Source organism: Narcine bancroftii, chromosome 7 (assembly GCF_036971445.1).
Source record: "Narcine bancroftii isolate sNarBan1 chromosome 7, sNarBan1.hap1, whole genome shotgun sequence".
Classification (NCBI taxonomy): domain Eukaryota; kingdom Metazoa; phylum Chordata; class Chondrichthyes; order Torpediniformes; family Narcinidae; genus Narcine; species Narcine bancroftii.
The window spans coordinates 170,972,067-170,992,507 of NC_091475.1; the positions used below are offsets into that span (position 1 = coordinate 170,972,067).

The 20,441-nt window shown below is 43.3% G+C and overlaps 1 protein-coding gene and 1 long non-coding RNA gene across 2 annotated transcripts in view; one reads left to right on the plus strand and one right to left on the minus strand.

Moving 5' to 3' along the window:
* LOC138739379 (uncharacterized) overlaps positions 1–20,441 on the minus strand; it is a 103,818-nt gene continuing 83,377 nt past the window's right edge. The window contains exon 2 of the long non-coding RNA XR_011342206.1: positions 1–360. This is a non-coding gene — a long non-coding RNA (uncharacterized lncRNA). The remainder of the gene's footprint in view (positions 361–20,441) is intronic.
* ddx10 (DEAD (Asp-Glu-Ala-Asp) box polypeptide 10) overlaps positions 8,800–20,441 on the plus strand; it is a 199,686-nt gene continuing 188,044 nt past the window's right edge. The window contains exons 1-2 of the mRNA XM_069891292.1: positions 8,800–9,024; positions 13,423–13,483. Coding sequence (XP_069747393.1) covers positions 8,842–9,024; positions 13,423–13,483 — 244 coding nt within the window. The 5' untranslated portion in view covers positions 8,800–8,841. The remainder of the gene's footprint in view (positions 9,025–13,422; positions 13,484–20,441) is intronic.

The following is a 20,441-nucleotide window of genomic DNA, read 5'->3' on the forward strand; positions in this document are numbered from 1 at the left end:
TTTTCCTTTGTATACATTTTTATTGTGAATAAAGTTTATCTTTGGAAAAAACACTGCCCGATTTCCAAATGCCAATCCTTGATAAGGAATATGCTAATTAGATAACATCTTGCAATACTTGGATTTTAACAGGTTCTTCTGCCCTTTTAGTTTTCTCTCCATTTAGATATTACCTGCCTTTTGATTTTTTTTTTCTATGGAAATGCATAGGAAGAAGCTGTTCCTCAGCCTGGTGGTGCTGGCTCTCATACTCCTGTATCTCTTCCCTGACAGGAGAAGCTGAAAGATGCTGAGTGCTTTTGCTTCTTTTTCCTCCTATTGTTAGAGGTGCCAGGCAATGCTCATGGCGACTCTGTTTGCCTGATGGAAGTAAAAAATTGAAGTGTATCATGTATATGACATTTTTATGTATTATTATGTGACAATAAAAGGAACCTCGAAACTAAAAAAAATATTGATTTCATCTAATTGCATAAACATTTCTGGATGACTAGCTATTTCTTCCCTGATTTTAGACTCCAATATCATGTGAAAAACAGGTGTTAATCTAACAAGCCTAGTTTCCAATGTTTTGTCGCCTCTATTTGAACAGGTTTGGTTTTCTAAATTGGGGGTATCCTTCTGGAACTCGCAGTTATTGAAAACTTCAAACAATGACTCAGCTTTCTCTGCAGCAACTTCCTTAAAAACAATTCCCACTCTCCAATGATCCCACACTTTCCCTCTTTTTTTGTATATTTTTTGGAATTCTTATTTGTTTTGACATTACTTACCACTTTTCTCTTTAAATCAATTTTCTCCCTCCTTATCAACTTTTTAGTCTCTTGCTACTAGGTTCCTGGAAAACTTTCAGTCAACTGGTGTACCACTAGCCTTTGCCTTTTGTAAGCTCTAGTTTTCAAAAATTTTCCTTGGTGGTTGTGTTTAACCAAGGAGGTTTCATCATTATCATGGAAATCCTCTAATTGGCATAAATTTCTACTGAGTATTATGAATTATCTGCTTTCGTATCTATCACTAGTTATCCACTGACCTCCTTAGTCTATTTACACAGACAATTCTACCTTCATATCATTGTAATAGCCATTGTTTACAGTGAGTAACTGGTTTTTGACCTGGAGTGTTTGCCCTCAATCTATATTTGGAATTCTACCATGTTGCAGCATTACTTAACCAAATTATTCCTACCTTAATGCAAATAACCAATTCTAAATGGAGGAGAGGGATTTTTGTGAGTGTTTGTTAACATAAATATTTTTAGAGTAATATTTGGTGTCCAACTTGTCGCCAGTCCAATTCTTTGTATACATCAGAGTGGAGTGAAACACCCAAGTCTGCCACCGCTGTGGTTCTAGTAAAAACAGAGATGCTGGAGGAACTCAGCCTGTCTTGCAGTGTCCATAGGAGGTAAAGATATATTTCTGAGGTTTCAGGTCTGAGCCCTTCCTCAACAAAACAGGTCAGTATCACTCTGAACAAGGAAGTATCCTCCTCACTATCAACCAATCTTTTGTCATATTCAAATTTACTTATTATGTACCCTGTCCTCATTATGTAACAGTAAGGGCTCCAGTCCCATTCCTGTGGTACCCTGCTGGTTGTAGACTTTCAATTGCAAAAACATTTCCTCCATCATGAAGACAGTTTTAGATTGAATTTGCCAAATTGCCCAGGATCCTGAGTTCTTTCATTTTTCTCTTCTTCAGTCTGATAATTTGATTTTCATGGTGATCATTAATAATTTACACTGGCTCCTTGTTATTCAAAGCTTTGATATTAACATTCTTATTTATTTTTACAAAATTCCTCAGTTTCTCTTTCCACTCATGAATGAAGATTGGCATTTCTCCATTTCTTGCCTTTTATACATCCTGGAATTTAATTTGCTTTATTGCTGTGTAGTGAACTGGGATTCACTAAAAGTGTGCTGTACTGATGACTGGTCTTGCCTCCTGCTCGACCAGGGGTTCGGCCTTGTGTGCCCACACATGTCTACGCAGGAGAACCAGTCACGGGGACGTGAGCCATGCTGGGAGAGACATTCCCGTCGCCGATCTCCTGGAGAACAAAAACAGGCTTTTGTGAAGGGTCTCATTGGTAGCCGTGCTGAGGAGTGACCGAATGGCATGGAGTGCTTCGGGAAGAGCATCCTGCCAGTATTCTACCGACCACCCCTTTGACTTAAGGGCCAGGAGAACTGCCTTCCAGATCACCCCGTTTTCACATTCAACTTGCCCATTACCTCTTGGGTTGTAACTAGTCGTGCAACTAGTCGTAATGCTCCTTGCAGTCAGGAACTGGCGTAGTTCCTCACTCATGAAGCTAGACAGCTGGTCGCTTTGGATAAAGGCAGGGTAGCCAAATATGGTGAAGATCTGTGTCAGTGCCCTGATGACAGTGGCTGTGGAGGTGTCTGGCAAGGGATAGCAAAAGGGAAGCGGGAGTACTCGTCTATGACCATGAGGAAATAGATGTTCCAATTTGTGGAAGGCAAGGACCCCTTGAAGTCCATGCCAAGGTGCTCGAAGGCCGAGTGGCCTTCATGATGTGAGCAGAAAAAGTGAGGTTTGCATTCCACACAAACTCGGCACGCCTCGGTCATGGTTCTAACATCCTTGACGGTGTACGGGAGGTTCTGGGACTTGATAAAATGGTATAAGCAGGTGATGCCCGGGTGGCAGAGGGACTCGTGCAGTGCCTGCAGCTGGTTGTTGTGGAGCAACATGCAGGTCTGGGAGAGGATGATGGGGGAGTCGTTAAACTTTCTCGGACGATAATGAATGCCGTAGCTGTATGTTGCCAGCTCGACACTCCAACGCAAGATTTGTCATTCTTAATCTTGCCCCTGTGGGTGGTGTTAAACATGAATGCCACTGCCCGCTGGTCGGTGAGGAGAGTGAACCTCCTGCCGGCCAAGTAGTGGCGCCAGTGGGGGACTGCTTCCACAATTGCCTGGGCCTCCTTTTCAATGGCAGAGTGCCCTAGCTCGGAGCCATGGAGAATCCTGGAGAAGAAGGTGACCGGGCACCCCCCTTGGTTGAGGGTAGTGGTGAGGGCTACATCAGAGGCATCACTCTCCACCTGAAAGGGGGAGTTCTTGTCCACAGCATGTATCGTGGGATCTGCGATGTCCTCCCTGATGCACACGAAGGCTGCCTGTGCCTCAGGTGGGAGCGGAAAAGTTGTGGCCTGGGTCAATGGGTGGACCTTGTCCGAGAACCGGGGAACTAACTATGAGTAGTAAAGAGAATAAGGCAAGGCACCTACAGAGGGCTTTGAGCGTGGGGGTGAGGAGCAGCTCCATTAATGGGCGCATCCATTCTGGATCTAGGCTGATGACACCAAGTGACACGATGTACCCCAGGATGGCAAGGCGGGTGGTGCTGAACACGCACTTCTCTTTGTTGTAAGTGATGTTCAACTCCTCGGCGGTCCAGAGAAATTTCTCCAGGTTTGCATCGTGGACCTGCTGGTCATGGCCGCAGATGGTGACATTATCTAGGTATGGGAAAGTCGCCTTTAACCTGTCTACCATCCAGTCCTTCTCCTGCTGGAAGACAGAGACCCCATTCATGACCCCAAATGGTAGTCGGCGGAACTGGTACAGGTTCTTGTCCGCCTCGAAGGTGGTATAAGGCTTGTCCCACAGGTGGATGGGGAGTTAGTGATAGGCCGACTTCAGGTCATTTGTGGAGAAGTCCTGGTAGCGGGCTATCTCGTTGACCATGTCGGCTATCCTTGGTAGGGGGTAGGCATCCAACTGGGTGTACCGGTTGATGGTCTGGCTGTAGTCCATGACCATCCTTGGCTTGCTTCCTCCTTTGACCACTAGGACTTGGGCTCTGCTGGGGTCTATGACACCTCTGCCAGAAACCGCGGCACCTCCGCCCTGATGAAGTCTCTGTCTGTGGCGCAATAGTGTCTACTTCTATCAGCTTGCAGTCTGGCATGAGGTGTGAGAAGAGCGTGGGAAGGCTGATGCACAGCATGGAGAGGCCGCAGGTTGGCCTGCTGGTTGGACAGCGTGCTGTGGAACATGAATGGAGGTAGTGGCCCCCCGAAGGCGAGGGTGACGCTCTTCAGGGGGCATTGGAAATCTAAGCCCAGGAATACTGGGGCACAGAGTTTGGGCATGACCAGGAGTCTGAACCCGGTGTATGTCTCCTCCTCCCCCCACAGTCAGATCGGTCGAGCAGCACCTGAGGGTACTGATAGTTCCGGTCCTTGGCAGCAAAGGCAATAGAGAAGGTGGTGGGGTGGATTTTTAGCTTTAGTGAGTGGGTCACGCTTGGGTGAATGAAACTCTCGGTGCTGCCAATGTCAATTAGGCACTTTGTTACCTGTCCATTGATTTTTACGTCCATAGTGGAGTGCCCAAGGTCGTGGGGAACGTTCTTGTTCAGGGTGGTGGCTGCTAGGACCTTCTTGGGGTACAAGTCAGTATTCCCCGACGGTGGAGGCGAGTTGTGGTGAGTTGAGTGTCGACCGGTGGTGCTCTCCATAGTCGTAGGGTGAGGTGTGCGGCAGTTAGAGGCACCCAGAGGTGTGGGGTGCATCGGTAGGGTTTCCTGGTCAGCGCCTGTGTTGACCACATTGTCATCGTCGGAGGCCTGGGTGAGCCTCGGTGTTGGCGGCGTCCGCGCCTGTCTGGCCCCTTCTCCTGGAGTGCTCGTTACGCCGGGGACGTGATGTCACACCGTTGGCTGTTGGTGAGGGCAATGTCATCACGGCCGGCAGAAGTGACATCATTCCATAGACTGGAAGTGACGTCATTGTAGTTTTCGAGAGGCGCCGCTGGCGAGAACAAGGGCTGGTACAGGCTCATGGCATGCACGTGGCGATCATTGCCAGCATGGCTGGAAGTTGGTCCGTCGTGGTTGGGGAGGCTGGGGGACAATGGGGTCACCCAACAATTGCACTTGGCAGGGACTGCAAGGGAGGAGGGGAGGTCATAGAGGGCTGCTGAGCTGCCGGCTGGCTTTGAGAGGCATACCTTGGCAAAGTGGCCTTTCTTGTTACATCTCAAATAGTGGTTTTTAGCCAGCTTGATGTAGGGCCACAGCAGCCGAATGTGCTGACCATGCGGAGACCTGAGGAAGCCTGGAATCAAGGGCTTCGGTGTGCAGGGCTGCTGCTTCCAGGGTTAGGACTATCTCCACTGTTTTGGCCAAGGAGTAGATATTTTTTTCCAGCAGCCTCTGCCTGACAGCCCTCGAGTGTAGCCCTCGGACGTAGGTGTCTCTGATCAGCCTCTCGACCTCCCTTTCATTCACCCCAGGTTCAGCCAGACAAGGTCAGGCCAACTCACGCAGGGCTCCCAGGTAAGATTCAGCTGTCTCCGTGGGTAGTTGGGCTCAGATACTCAGGAGGTACCTTGCAAAGACCACATTTGTGGAAGGTTTAAACATGGTGTCGAGGGTGTTCATCACTTCTGAGTACCTGGTGTAGTCTTTGAGTGCCTGGAAGGCTCGGGGACCCAGCTTTGATTGGAGTAAGATGAGGCTCTTTCGATCAGAGTCCAGGATGTCTTTGGCATGAGCCTCGATGATTGCTTCGACCATGTGCTTCCAGATCTCGAAACATGTTTGTGCTTCTGGGTGGCGTGGATTGATTTCGAGGCTCCCGGCACTCAGGAGCTTTTCCATAGCAGCTTCAAGAATTTACATCAAATAAATTGGTGTGTGCTATCGGACAGAAGCAAACACACAAAACCAAAAGACTGTACAACAGGCTTTATTCGATGTAAACTTCCACAGAGCAGGGCTGTGAGATTGTGCTGCTGTAAACACTGAGAGTGTCTTCGAAGGGCCGGCTCAGGCTTATATCCCAGGGGGTGATTGACACGCGATTAGGTGGGGCTTGGTCTATTCCAGTCCGCTGATTGACAGCTGGCCAGGTGTTGTCTTTTCCCCATGCTCTTTTGCAGGTAGAGAGGTAGGCCAGTGGTGTATCACCACACTTGTGATATCTTGGGCTGTGTCCTTAGCAGGGCTTTACGCACGGGGTATTAGTGTCCCTAAACCAGGCTGTGATGCAACCAGTCAGCACACTTTCCACCACACATCTAGTAATTTGCCAGGGCTTCCAATGTTATACCAAGCTTCTGCAAACTGCTGAGGAAGTAGAGGTTCTGACATGCTTTATTCATGATGCCATTAGTGTTTTGGGTCCAGGAAATGACCTCCGAGATAGTGACTCCAATGAATTTAAATTTGTTCATCCTCTCCATCTCTGATCCCCCAATGATCACTGGATCATATAACGCTGGTTTTCCCTTCCTGAAATCAACAATCAGCTCCTTGATTTTAGTGACATTGAGTGCAAGGTTATTTTTGGTGCACCATTCAGCACCAATGGTGTACCATTTTCAGCATTTGCATGTTTTATTTATTTCATATACAACTTGAAACATTGTTTCTCCAGACATGATAGACACATCTACACATACCCCATATATTTCAGGGAATAAGTTGACCAGTGTACGTCGACCCCCATTTTCAGCCTAATTTTAAGGGTTTTATGGTATATTCGGTGTAAAGTCAACCCCCATTTTTTAGCCTTCCAGGAACAACCCAAAATTTTTTAAAACACCCCAATCGCAAGTAACAAAGCTGTAAATTAAATAAATAAATAAAGCCTCGGCCTACCAGGGAGCAGAGGCGACGGCCCATGGAGCTGGAGCACCCACATTATGCTCCCAGCGGGAGCAGGAACTTTGGCCTATCAGGTAGGAGAGGCAATGGCAACCTCAGGGTCCCAGATAGAAGTGATTATGGTAGTGCCGAGTGGTGGGGAGGTGCTTCCAGCATCACTTATATGCTGAATTGACGTCAATCTGATTTTTTTTTCCGGTAAATTTGAAGTCTCAAAAGTATATTCAGCATATGTTGACCCCTCCCCCCCCCGAGAATTTATTTAAGGTTTCACAACTGGACTTGTACGCCAAAATATATGGTAATAAATTTCTCATACAGCACCTACCTACATTAAAATATAACATAAAATAAATATGTTTAAATATTCTAGAACAATTCACTGAATTTTATTAATAAGAGACCCAAAGTTACGGGATACTGTTCATCAATCTCACAAACTCTGGGAAGAAGCTATTTCCCAGCCTGGCAGTCCCAGTTTTGATTCTCCTGTACTTTCTACTTGATGGTAATTGGACAAAGATACTGTGTGATGGTGTCCGTTAAAATGTTCTATGACAGAAAGAAAATAATCTTGTAATTTAAATCATTAAGCTGGACTATTTGTGCATCTGTATTTTACCTTCTGGAAGGTAAATGCAACTTTTAGGAGATAATTTTGGGGTGGGGTAGGGTCATTGGTAGATATGCAGAGGGTGGAGATTCCCGATTTTGTTTTGGCCAAAAATAGGGGGTTGATTTATACGTGGTATTGACTTTTACACAATTATATATGGCATCCTCTACTTCCTTAGGAGTTTGCGGAGGAGCTAGTGGAGTTGTTCAAGTGAACCGGTACGGACTTGAAGGGCCGACATGGCCTGTTTCCGTGCTGTAAACGGTTATATGGTTATGGTTATATGCACACCAAGGAACTTTGTGCTCTCAATTGTCTGCAATTGACATGCAGCAGTTTACTTTCATCGTTCTGAAGTCCATAATCATCTCCTTTGTCTTGTCCAGATTAAGACTCAGGTTGTTGTTCTTGCACTAATTGGTGAGCCTCCCAACTTCCTCTCTGCAAACTAAATCATCGTTACAGTTGAGAACAACTACTGTTGTATCATTTTCAAACAACAGTTCTGTTTGAATTGAATCTGGAAGAGCAGTCATGAGTCAGTAGCGTGAACCGTAGTGGGCTAAACACACAGCCCTGAATTGTGCACATGTTCAGTGAGAAGGGTCTTGAAATTTTGCTGCCAACCTGGACTGCCAAGAAGTCAAAAATTCAGTTGCAGAGGGGAGTGAAGAGTCCAAGGACAGTTTATCCATCAGCCTCTGAGGTATGATTGTGTTGAACGCCGAGCTGAAGTCAATGAACAACAACCTGGTTTATGAGGCATCATTCTCCAGGTGGGTAGGATGAAGTAGATGGCATCATCTATGGATCGGTTTTGACAATGAAAGTAAACTGCTGCATGTCAATGGCTCCATCGTGCAGACAATTGAGAGCACAAAGTTCCATGGTGTGCATATAACCATAACCATATAACCGTTTACAGCACAGAAACAGGCCATGTCGGCCCTTCAAATGAGTGCAATGCTGCTGGGAAGGTGGGATTTGATATGTTTTATTACCAGTCACTCAAGCACTTCATGATGGTTGAGGTCAATACCACTGGGCAGTTCTCATTTAGTCCAGTTACCGTCGATCGTCAGTGGGTTCATGCTGCCAACTTGAAACCAGTGGGGACAGTAGACTGCTGTAGCGAGATGTTCCTCAGGACCTCCTAAAACTGAGCGGCACAGTATTTCAGCACACGACAAGGTAGGTTGTCTGTTTCTGTGGCTTTGCTTGGTTTCACCCTGGATAGGATCCTTCTCACCTGCAGGGTGCCTGTTCTTCATGGGGAGCGAGGGCTTTCCTTGGTGTCACATCGTTTTTTTTCCTCATCAAACCGGGCAAAGAAGGTATTCAAACTGTCAGGATTCGGGTGTGGCATTGGTTTCTTGAATTCCTCCACAATTCTTTCTTGGCTGAAGGGTCCAGCATCGGCAGACGGTGTATCTGTTTACACATGAATTGGCCTTGGATTGACAGATGGTGGTGTCGGCGGATACCAGACGTCATTTCCACGCGACTGCCTTCTGCTGCTGACGTTGTTATTGTGCGTCGGAAGATTGGTTTGTCCCCACGTTACGGTCAGGCATGGGTTCCAAAGAGGGTTGGGGTGTTACTGCCAGCAAGGAGGCTATTTTAAAAAATTACGAAAAATGGAAGAAGAGAAATCAAAAGAAGAAGACTGCCATGAAGCAATGGAGGAAGCTCAAGAAGCCCAAGTGGCAACTGGAGAAGGAGCAGATCGCCATTCTGGTTCAGCGCTATCCCCAGGTAGGAGCGGAGAGCGACGGGCTCAGACTCGAACCACTTCGGTCAGCCCGACCGGTCGGCTGTTTGGTGGAAGGATGGGCTGGATCGATGCCTGTTTCTGTAATTCAGCTTTCATACACATTCTGTATCAGTGGAGATAGGATTAGACAACGACATATTTCAAAGCACCAGTGTCCCAGAGGAATAATGCAATTACAGTTGGGAATTATGGTCTCAGTATGGACGAAGTAAGGACTACGTTTAAAAAAAACCCGTATTCGCACCTTGCAAGACGCAACTGGTTTAAAATGCTTGTCTTCCACGGTCGTTGGCGAACGTGTGTACCTTTCCCCCACGATTGGTGGCTCCAATACAAGAAATCGGTTTATTTCTATTGAATTGCTTGATTGTGTGCGTAGTTTTATAGATAGAGATTATGGATTTATCAGGATAACGTGATTGATAAATATTGCAGTTAACCTGAACAGGTGTTTTTGATTGAAAGCAACTTGGTAACTAGTTTCAATTTTGAAAAAAAAATCAAATTAGAACTATTTTATGAAGTGTAATTATTTGAGACTAATCATTCGGATATTGGCTGATCTGTACTTTCACTTAATTTTCCCGATCTTTGCCTTGATTCCTTAGTACAACAAAGAAAATATATCAATCTTGCAAGTTCAATTGAATTATATTTCATGGAGGAGGATGCATTCAGAAGAAATTGCCCCTCATAATTTATGCAATTAATTTATTTAAAATGTGACAAATGTAAAATTGCAGATGCTTCTTTGGTTCACATATTTTGGTTTTGCCCTAATCTAGAAAAATTTGTATAATTGTAAAATTCAATTCAAAAAAGGTTAAAAGGACTAAATCTTTGGTCAGACTGGTCTTTTTCAAATGTTTCAAGACATGTTTTGGCATTTGCACACTTTATAAAATAAGTTGCCATCTAGATAGACTTGTGTGGTACTGAAGCTTGGTTACAGTTTTATGTTAGTCTCTGGTTCAGAAGGACCTGGACACTTAAGTGCTCATTCTGCATAGAGAAAAATTTCATTACAACTATTTTCTACATAAAGGAGCTTTAAGTGATCATTTTCTTTCCTTTCAAAAATATTTTTATTGATTTTACTAAAGAACTTGTACCAACAAAAAGGGTACAATTCAATAAGATAGTATGGACAATTACATAAACTAAATAAGATATTCTGTATATTACTAACATACATAAATTGTAAATCATATCCATAATTCATATTCTAAATTGTATATACCTTTTTAGGAAAAAAAACTAATAAAACAAAAAAAGAGGAAAAAATAAAATAGTAGAAGGGGGATTGTACTCGCTGGAGTTTAGAAGATTGAGAGGGGATCTCATAGAGACATATAAAATTCTGGCAGGACTGGACAGAATGGATGCAGATGGGATGTTTCCAATGATGGGAAAATCCAGAACCCGGGGCCATGGTTTAAGGATAATAGGCAAACCATTTAGGACCGAGATGAGGAGGAATTTCTTTACCTAGAGGGTGGTGAATCTGTGGAATTCATTGCCACAGAGGGCAGTAGAGGCAGGTTCATTAAATATATTTAAGAGGGAATTAGATATATTTCTTCAGTATAAGGGTATTAAAGGTGACGGAGAGAAGGCGGGGACGGGGTACTGAACTTTAAGATCAGCCATGATCTCATTGAATGGCGATGCAGGCTCGAAAGGTCAAATGACCTACTCTTGCTCCTATCTTCTATGTTTCTATGTTTCTAAATCCTTTACCTCACTGCGATGCCAGATGCTATATATGATTGGTATTAAAAGAAAAACGAAGGTTTAAACTCTCCCCACTATCAAGAACAACTACAGGAAATTCTGCCATTGGAGATCATCAAGGATCCACACCACCCAGCACACGCTCTGTTTTTAAAAATATTTTATGATTTTCCTAACAAACTTAAACAGTTATCAACATTATCAGTGTCAATGTTAACAGTATCAGCATTGATTACAATTTACTATTATCCATTTTATACAGTTTTCTGCAAAGTTCGAGCTCTTTTCATCTCCCTCCCTCCCCAACCCCCACATTTAGCACTTAACTAACCACGGTTACAGAAAATATTCAAGAGACTCGCAACAAAAGTTTAAGACGTATATCAGGGTTTTAAGGATTTGTCACAACACGGTGGCCAGTGCTCAGGCTGTTTTCTTCACTTGACTTTTCCTGGTTGGGATTGGATGGAACCCCTTCTGCACCCCCCTCCCGCCTCCCATTGAAGGATAGACAGGGAAGGTAGGGCAGTGAGACACAACAGACCACACTAATCGTGCTCCTCTGGAATTTAAGTATAGCTACCAAATTTTTTAAAAAAGTGTACACTGTCTGTTCTCGCTGCTACCATCAGAAAAGAGGTATAGGTGTCACATGACATGCTCCACCAGGTTCAGGAACAGCTGCTACCCCTCCACCATCAGACTCCTCAATAACAAACTCAATCAGGGACTCATTTAAGGACCCTTACTTTTGCACTTCATTAAAAAAATTCACTCTCTCTATTGTGGTCAGTTTGTTTACATTTCTTTATCTGTTTACAAGTGTATGCTTGTACAGTTTTTTTGCATAACCAAAAAGTGGTAATTCTGCCTCACCCACAGGAAAAGGAATCTCAGGATTGTGTCTGATGTCATGTATGTACTCTGACAATTTGAAATTTAAATTCTGAGGAAGCTCTTCGGCTAATGCAGTCTGGGATGTTGGAGATTCCACGACACTACAAATAAACCAGGAATTTCAATGTTTGGGAAAAAAATAATAAAAAAACCCCAGAAATTTCAACTGTTACATATAGGGTGAAGGCCCAAAAAAATGCATTTTCCTGTAACAATATAGATGGCAGAGGTCGACAGCATCGAGTCCACGCTGCTGAAGATCCAGCTGCGCTGGATGGGTCACGTCTCCAGAATGGAGGACCATCGCCTTCCCAAGATCGTATTATATGGCGAGCTCTCCACTGGCCACCGTGACAGAGGTGCACCAAAGAAAAGGTACAAGGACTGCCTAAAGAAATCTCTTGGTGCCTGCCACATTGACCACCGCCAGTGGGCTGATAACGCCTCAAACCGTGCATCTTGGCGCCTCACAGTTTGGCGGGCAGCAGCCTCCTTTGAAGAAGACCGCAGAGCCCACCTCACTGACAAAAGGCAAAGGAGGAAAAACCCAACACCCAACCCCAACCAACCAATTTTCCCTTGCAACCGCTGCAATCGTGTCTGCCTGTCCCGCATCGGACTGGTCAGCCACAAACGAGCCTGCAGCTGACGTGGACTTTTTACCCCCTCCATAAATCTTCGTCCGCGAAGCCAAGCCAAAGAAAAGAATAGAAGTGGTATTTAAAATGTTGCTTTCTATTAAAAATGAATGAGTGGCCTGTCTGCAATATTTAGGTTGTCAATTACCAGAGCTGTGTTAGTATTTTGCATGTGTTTTTAAATGTGAAAAGTTCATTTTGTTAAAGTTCTGTATTCTTTATACCTAACATTGATTTTTTTTTTTCTTTTCCCCCCCTCTTGGCTGTGGTTGTAAAATATTTGTCAATTCAGAAAGATGACTAAGATTTTTTTTTCCTTCAAAATAAAGTTATGTGGATGCATCTTTTGTTGCACAGTGATCATTTGTTTCTGGGAGATGGAAAAATGAGGCTGAATCATGCATCCAGTTTAATTTAAATTTCATAAATTATTGTGTTACCATATTCTCCTTTTTCCTGACTTATTATTTATCAAATATTGAAAAATGCTAGTGTTCGATGAAGGAGAGTGACTTCATAAAGATTTTAGAAGTCTATTCCCAAGTTTTTAAACTCCATTTGGATGAATAGTTGAAACACCTACTGAATACAGGCAGTCCCCGGGTTGAAAAGGCCCGATTTACAAACAACTCAAACTTGCGTAACAAGAAGTTGACCGGAAGTAGAATGCTGTGAACGTCTGGTTTGTGCGTGGTTATGCTGTATGCTCTCGGAAACTCTCGTGTGATGCTGCCAAAGCCCAGCATCGTGAGAAAGTATGCTGTAGGATGCTCTTGTGCGATGCTGCTGTTGTGCAGCGGTGGGAGGGAGTGAGGGTGTGAGTGCTTCAATAACAGTAAATTAGATAGATTGTTTAGGAGCAATTAATTTTCTGCTTTTGTCACTGTCTGGTACTGTTTAAAAATACTTTAAAATACCTATTCTGACTTGCATATAAAACCAAATTAAAGACAGACCTAGGTAACAGAACTTGTTTTTAACCTGGGGACTACCTGTATTTACTAAGTTGGAAGTGACTTTAAGAGAGTAATTGGAACCTGTAGAAAGAGTGCAAGGATATGTAAATTCCTTTTTATGAAACGTGCTGATTAATATCTTTTTCAATTTTAGATAAATGCCAAGGCAATAGTGCAATTTTCAGATTTTCCATTGTCAGAAAGAACCATTAAAGGTATGTTCTAATCTACATTTTCTATTGTATCTATATATTAAACAAAGTACACTGTATAAGTTCAAGAGGGAGTTAGATAAGATTCTTGTGGACAGTGGAATTAAGATTTATAGGGAGGGGACAGGGTACTGAGAGTGGGAGATTAACATGAATGGTGATGCTGGTTTGATGGGCCAAATGGCCTATTCCAGCACCTATTGTCTATAATATAGACTATGGTAAAATGCATACAAGATTCACCAATCAATAGTTAGGTTGTGTACTTTTCTCCATCTTAATTTGTAATTGTCAGTTGAGTTTTCTTGAAGCTCAGCAAGGTGCCTCTTGTTTCTTCTCTCGCAAGGAGGTCTGTATTCTCTTTTAACCAATTACTGCTAACAGGTTTTGAGGGAATTTCTGAAAATACTCAGAATGATCCGTGGAGAAACTTGTTTGAAAGTTAGAAATGTGTGAAATTTGACAGGTTTCTACATGTAACCAAAATGGTGCATAATAAAAGAGTCTGAGAGTTATTGCTATTTTGCTGATCTGAAATACAAATTTTTCTTGCAACTTTCAAAATCAGAGCTGAATCTCTTTGGTACCCAGCGATGAGGAGAAAGGAAGTGGATCTTACTGTTTAAAAATTGTAAATGCATTGGACAGATTTTGAAGGCTGGAAAAGTACTTCTGTTTTCCTGTTGGTTTCACTGAAGCTTCAAGGGAATATAAAGATTAGGATCAAAATACAGAGTTGATGTCAAAATGTTATGTTTGCAATATTATACTTGCTTTCTCTTAGAATAACAGTTCCTTGTCTATTTTGCCTCAAAGGTTAGCGCAAGGAAATGCTTGCTGGAGTATGTAAGAATTTTGGGGTATATGTATGTACATTATACAATGTGTATGACAATAATCTCTATCATTAATGGAATGTTTGATGAAACCCTGCCTATCTTGGTGTCACTGATAGTTTAATTTATTAGAGCAGGGTGGCCAAATATTTTTGGTTGTGTGTCACATAGAGAAACATAGGCTAAACCATATTAAACCTGGCAGTTTTCAGTCAGTTATGCTACAAGAACAGCTGTTTTTAGACCAGCAAATTCCTGTGTCATCGAAAATTCATTTTCTATCAAAATAACTATACGACACTGCTGAACAGTTCAACTGTTGGCATTACAGCAGTTTATTGATGTGCTCACATATTACAGTAGCAATTTCTGAAATTATTGCTAACGGTCAACCAGTTTACCTATCTCGGCTGCACCATTTCATCAGATGCAAGGATCGACAATGAGATAGACAACAGACTCGCCAAGGCAAATAGCGCCTTTGGAAGACTACACAAAAGAGTCTGGAAAAACAACCAACTGAAAAACCTCAAAGATAAGCGTATACAGAGCCGTTGTCATACCCACACTCCTGTTCGGCTCCGAATCATGGGTCCTCTACCGGCACCACCTACGGCTCCTAGAACGCTTCCACCAGCGTTGTCTCCGCTCCATCCTCAACATCCATTGGAGCGCTTACATCCCTAACGTCGAAGTACTCGAGATGGCAGAGGTCGACAGCATCGAGTCCACGCTGCTGAAGATCCAGCTGCGCTGGATGGGTCACGTCTCCAGAATGGAGGACCATCGCCTTCCCAAGATCGTGTTATATGGCGAGCTCTCCACTGGCCACCGTGACAGAGGTGCACCAAAGAAAAGGTACAAGGACTGCCTAAAGAAATCTCTTGGTGCCTGCCACATTGACCACCGCCAGTGGGCTGATAACGCCTCAAACCGTGCATCTTGGCGCCTCACAGTTTGGCGGGCAGCAATCTCCTTTGAAGAAGACCGCAGAGCCCACCTCACTGACAAAAGGCAAAGGAGGAAAAACCCAACACCCAACCCCAACCAACCAATTTTCCCCTGCAACCGCTGCAACCGTGTCTGCCTGTCCCGCATCGGACTTGTCAGCCACAAACGAGCCTGCAGCTGACGTGGACTTTTTACCCCCTCCATAAATCTTCGTCCGCGAAGCCAAGCCAAAGAAAGATAAAACTCTTTAAAATGCTCATTCAAAAAGCAGTGTAAAACAAAGAGTTGGGTGCAAAATAAGAACAGGAGAAAAGATCAAGGAAGGGACAAGGCAGTCTCCAACATTCCTTCACAACTCTTAATGAATACAGTTCATGGCCCAAGAGTCCATGTTAGAAATTATGATGCACTGTTTAAATCTGTAGATAGATAGGTTATTAAAGTTAACAGATCCCTTGCAAATCAAACAAACATTTTCCCTTGTCTTCCGTGGGGGAAAAAGTATTCAATTTGCTACCATTTTTATCACAACCTTGCTATTTTTCGTCGTTTTGGTTCTCCTATGTTTAATTAATTAACTGAGGTAAATGTTTTATTACTGAGGTAAACAGTTTTCCTCAATGAATAACTTGGTCTAGTAGTTGTTCAAAATGTCAGTGACATCTAGTGATGAACCTACGAAGAGCACTGAACATACGATGCAATTTATTGTTCGAGTCTAATGGGTCACTTAAAAATTGGCAACTTGGCAGTTGGCCTGGAGGCTGTAGTTTGACACCCTGTCTGAGAGGTTATTACAAGAATTGAACTTGTAGTCATCTAGATAAAAAGGAAAAGTATTATTTTCTTTGTAAAATGAAGTAAAGAAAAAAATTATAGATACAGCATAGCTCAACCCTCACCACTCGGTTGCACCCATGTGATTAATTAATCTAAAATCTACATGTCTTTGAAAAGTGGCTGGAAACTGGAGCACCCAGAGGAAATACATGTCGTCATGGGGAGAACATAAACTCCTTGCAGGCAGCACCAGATTTGAACTCAGGAATAACATTGTGCTAACTGCCACGCTCTCTGTAGTTTACATAATGAATTGATAAGATTAGATGTAGAAATGTTGCCATTTGTGGAGCAGTGAGTAACTAAAGACATACGCAGGTTGGTGGAATGGGTATATGATTAAGTGTTAATGCAGAGAAGACGTGAGATAATCTCCTTCACAACATCAGCACCAGACCACCACAGGAATGTGTACTTAGCCCCCTGCTCTATTCGCTTTACACCTATGACTGGGTGGCTCGCTATGACAACAAAATCCTACAAATTTGCTTATAATACCATGATAGTGGGCTGCATAAAAAGGGGTGATGAATTAGAATACAGTCCACTTCAAATTAATAATATTCTTATAAACTGAATAATCTCCTTCACCTATCGGTAAAATTTCACTTTTTTCCCAATTAACTTTATATCCAGACAAAGATCCATATTGTGTTAAACATTCCTTCATGTGTAAAAGTGACTGAGCTGGGTTTATTAAATACACCAATACATCATCAGCAAATAAATTAATTTTATACTCCTCATCTAAAACTTTCATACCTTGTATCTGTGTATTTTGTCGTATCAACTGTGCTAAAGATTCAATTATTAACGCAAACAAAGCTGGAGACAAAGGACAACCTTATCGTGTTGAACAAGTTAATTTAAAAGATTCCGAGATCTGACCATTTGTCAATACCCTGGCTATTGGTTTATTATATAAGGCTTTAATCCAACCAATAAAAGAAGGACCAAACTTAAATAAAATGTTCCATTCAACTCTGTCAAAAGCCTTTTCTGCATCAAGAGATATCACCATCGGATGGTCAGGGCACTGTCGATGTTTATTAATCAAACTAATCACTCGAAGAATATTATCTGAAGCATACCTATTCTTTATAAAACCTGTTTGATCAACATGTACCAACTTAGGTAAAAATTTAGCCAATCGATTCGCTAATACTTTAGCTATTATTTTATAGTCTACATTCAACAAAGAAATTGGTCTATTTGAAGACACCTTTAACAGATCTCTATCCTTCTTAGGGATTACAGTAATTAAGGCACTAGAGCATGATTCAGGTAAATCATAATGTTCCTTAATCTGTCGTAACACATCTCCAAACATTGTAGATAAATCATCATAAAATACCTTATAAAATTCAACCGAAAACTCATCATCACCAGGTGATTTTCCATTCGGATGAATTAGCATACAGGAGGAAGATTGAAAATATGGCTGAATGGGGTACTAACAACCACCTCTCACTCAATATCAGCAAACCAAGGAGCTGGACTTTAGGAAGGGGAAACCAGTGACTATTGAGGGATCAGAGGTGGAGAGGGTGAGCAAATTTAAATTTTTGAGAGTCACTATCTCGGAGGACATTTCCTGGACCCAACACACCAGTGTCATCATGAAGAAAGCATGGCAGCACCACTACTTCCTCAGGAGTTTGCAGAGGTTTGGTAACCTTGGTACACTTCTGCACGTGATGGAAAGTCTGCTGACTGGCTGCATCATGGTCCGATATGGGGGCACCAATACCTCTGAGCAGAATGCCTGCAAAAGTTAGTGTTCACAGCCCAGTACATCACAGGTAAAACTCTCTCCACCTTCAAGAAAATCTCAGTGGAATGCTGCTGTCGGAGACCAAAGATCCACACAACCCAGAACGTGCTCTGTTCTCACTGCTGCCATCAGTAAAGGGGTATCGGTGCCACAAGACTTGTACCACTTGATTCAGGCGTATTTGCTCCCCCTCCACCATCAGATTCGTCAACAACAAACTCAGAGTCTCGTTTAAGACTCTTACTTTGCACATTATTTTTTTACTGAATATTTTCTTTCTGTATTTGCATAGTCAATTTGTTTTACTTCTTTCTTTGTCTACATTTCTCTCTTTTGTATCTTTTACTTGATTATAGTTTACAGTTACTGATAAATAAAAATTCTGCCTGGCCCACAGGAAATAGAATCTCAGGGTTGTACATGATATCTTGTATGTACTCTTGACAATAAATCGGAGATCTGGTAGGAAGAATATAGAAAAACAATATAGAATAAAAACTGCAGTCCTTATGAGGGTGTAGGGGTATGTTTGTTTTCATGTCATTGGGAGGGCAGGTTTTTTTTAAAAAAAAAGTGACCTACATGATGTGAGCAGGCTTTGCATTCCTAGAAAACAGTCTGCATTGTGATTTTTTTTTCCAGAACGCAAGGCTGTGTTGTCTGCGCCTGCCTCAAGAAACATGCTCTTGAGGAGTCACGTGATGGAGTAGTGGCTGGTCGAGTAGAACCAGCCCTCTCAAAAAAAGTTTGAAAAAACAGAGCTCATTAAACATAAAATACAGGAAGAGAAAGATAAAGTTACAGAGATGAGACAGAAGATGGCACCCAAAGGAGAAAAAGTAAGAATAACACAAAAAAGGGAAGAAGGAAAATCACTGGAGAAGAAAGAAGAAGGCCTTACCTGCACATCGGAGCAGGGAGCCACCGTGGAGAGGAGCGCCCGATCTCTGACGTTGGTGAGTCCCTGGAGGAGTGGTGTCCTCCTGACCGGCGGACTTCAAAAATGGCTCTCAGAGCCAAGAAAAGGTGCGCAACTGCGCATGCACAAGTAAAAGAAAAGGTTAACGCCGGCGGGAGGGGGACTTAGCTGCGGAGCGGCCAGATGAAAGATCCCAGGATTGGGGCGTTTGGCTGGGGGAAGTAAGTAAGAAAGAAGAAAAGAAGAGTGGTGAGAAAGAGAATGAGGGGCTGGAAGAGGGTGAGCGGCAATGGGGCGACTGGCAGGTGGTCGACCTGCGGCAGGGGACCCAGCAGCGGGTCGACCTGCAGCGGGGGGCCCAGCAGCAGGAGGCCCAGCAAGGATACAGAAGCAGCTCATCAGAGAAGGATGAAGATGCACAGATACAGAGAAGAGAAGAAGACACAGACATAGATACACAAGAAGAGGAGGAAGAAGACCAAGAATTTCAAAGGAAAGAAGAAGGTAAAATAGAAGGATAAAATTTAGATAAAGCTTTTTTGAAGAACAAATGAGGTCATTAAAAGAATGCTATCATTAGAATTTAGTTCAATCAAAAGAAAAATGAAAAGAGCTGAAGACAGAATGCAAAGCTTAGAGTTGGTCATGACTGAAATAGGGAAAAGAGTAGAAAATGTGGAGGAACGAGAAGCTGCTGTAGAAATGGAGATAAATGATTTAAGAGGGAAGTTGGAAGAGAGCGAAAAAAAATTAAAGATACCCAAGATTTATTGTCACAAAAAAATGACGTATTGGAAAACTACTGTAGACGAAACAACATAAAAATAGTGTGCCTGAAAGAAGGCGAAGAAAGGTTAGATTGAAGGAATATATAAAAGGATGGATCCAAAGGTGCTGGGAACAACAGATTCACATGAAGAAAAAGAAATCGAAAGGGTGCATAGAGCACTAGTACCGAAACCGCCACCACATCAAAAACAGAGATCCATATTGAGATTCTTTTTCTTTGGCTTGGCTTCGCGGACGAAGATTTATGGAGGGGGTAAAAAGTCCACGTCAGCTGCAGGCTCGTTTGTGGCTGACAAGTCCGATGCGGGACAGGCAGACACGATTGCAGCGGTTGCAAGGGAAAATTGGTTGGTTGGGGTTGGGTGTTGGGTTTTTCCTCCTTTGCCTTTTGTCAGTGAGGTGGGCTCTGCGGTCTTCTTCAAAGGAGGTTGCTGCCCGCCAAACTGTGAGGCGCCAAGATGCACGGTTTGAGGCGTTATCAGCCCACTGGCGGTGGTCAATGTGGCAGGCACCAAGTGATTTCTTTAGGCAGTCCTTGTACCTTTTCTTTGGTGCACCTCTGTCACGGTGGCCAGTGGAGAGCTCGCCATATAATACGATCTTGGGAAGGCGATGGTCCTCCATTCTGGAGACGTGACCCATCCAGCGCAGCTGGATCTTCAGCAGCGTGGACTCGATGCTGTCGACCTCTGCCATCTCGAGTACTTCGACGTTAGGGGTGTAAGCGCTCCAATGGATGTTGAGGATGGAGCGGAGACAACGCTGGTGGAAGCGTTCTAGGAGCCGTAGGTGGTGCCGGTAGAGGACCCATGATTCGGAGCCGAACAGGAGTGTGGGTATGACAACGGCTCT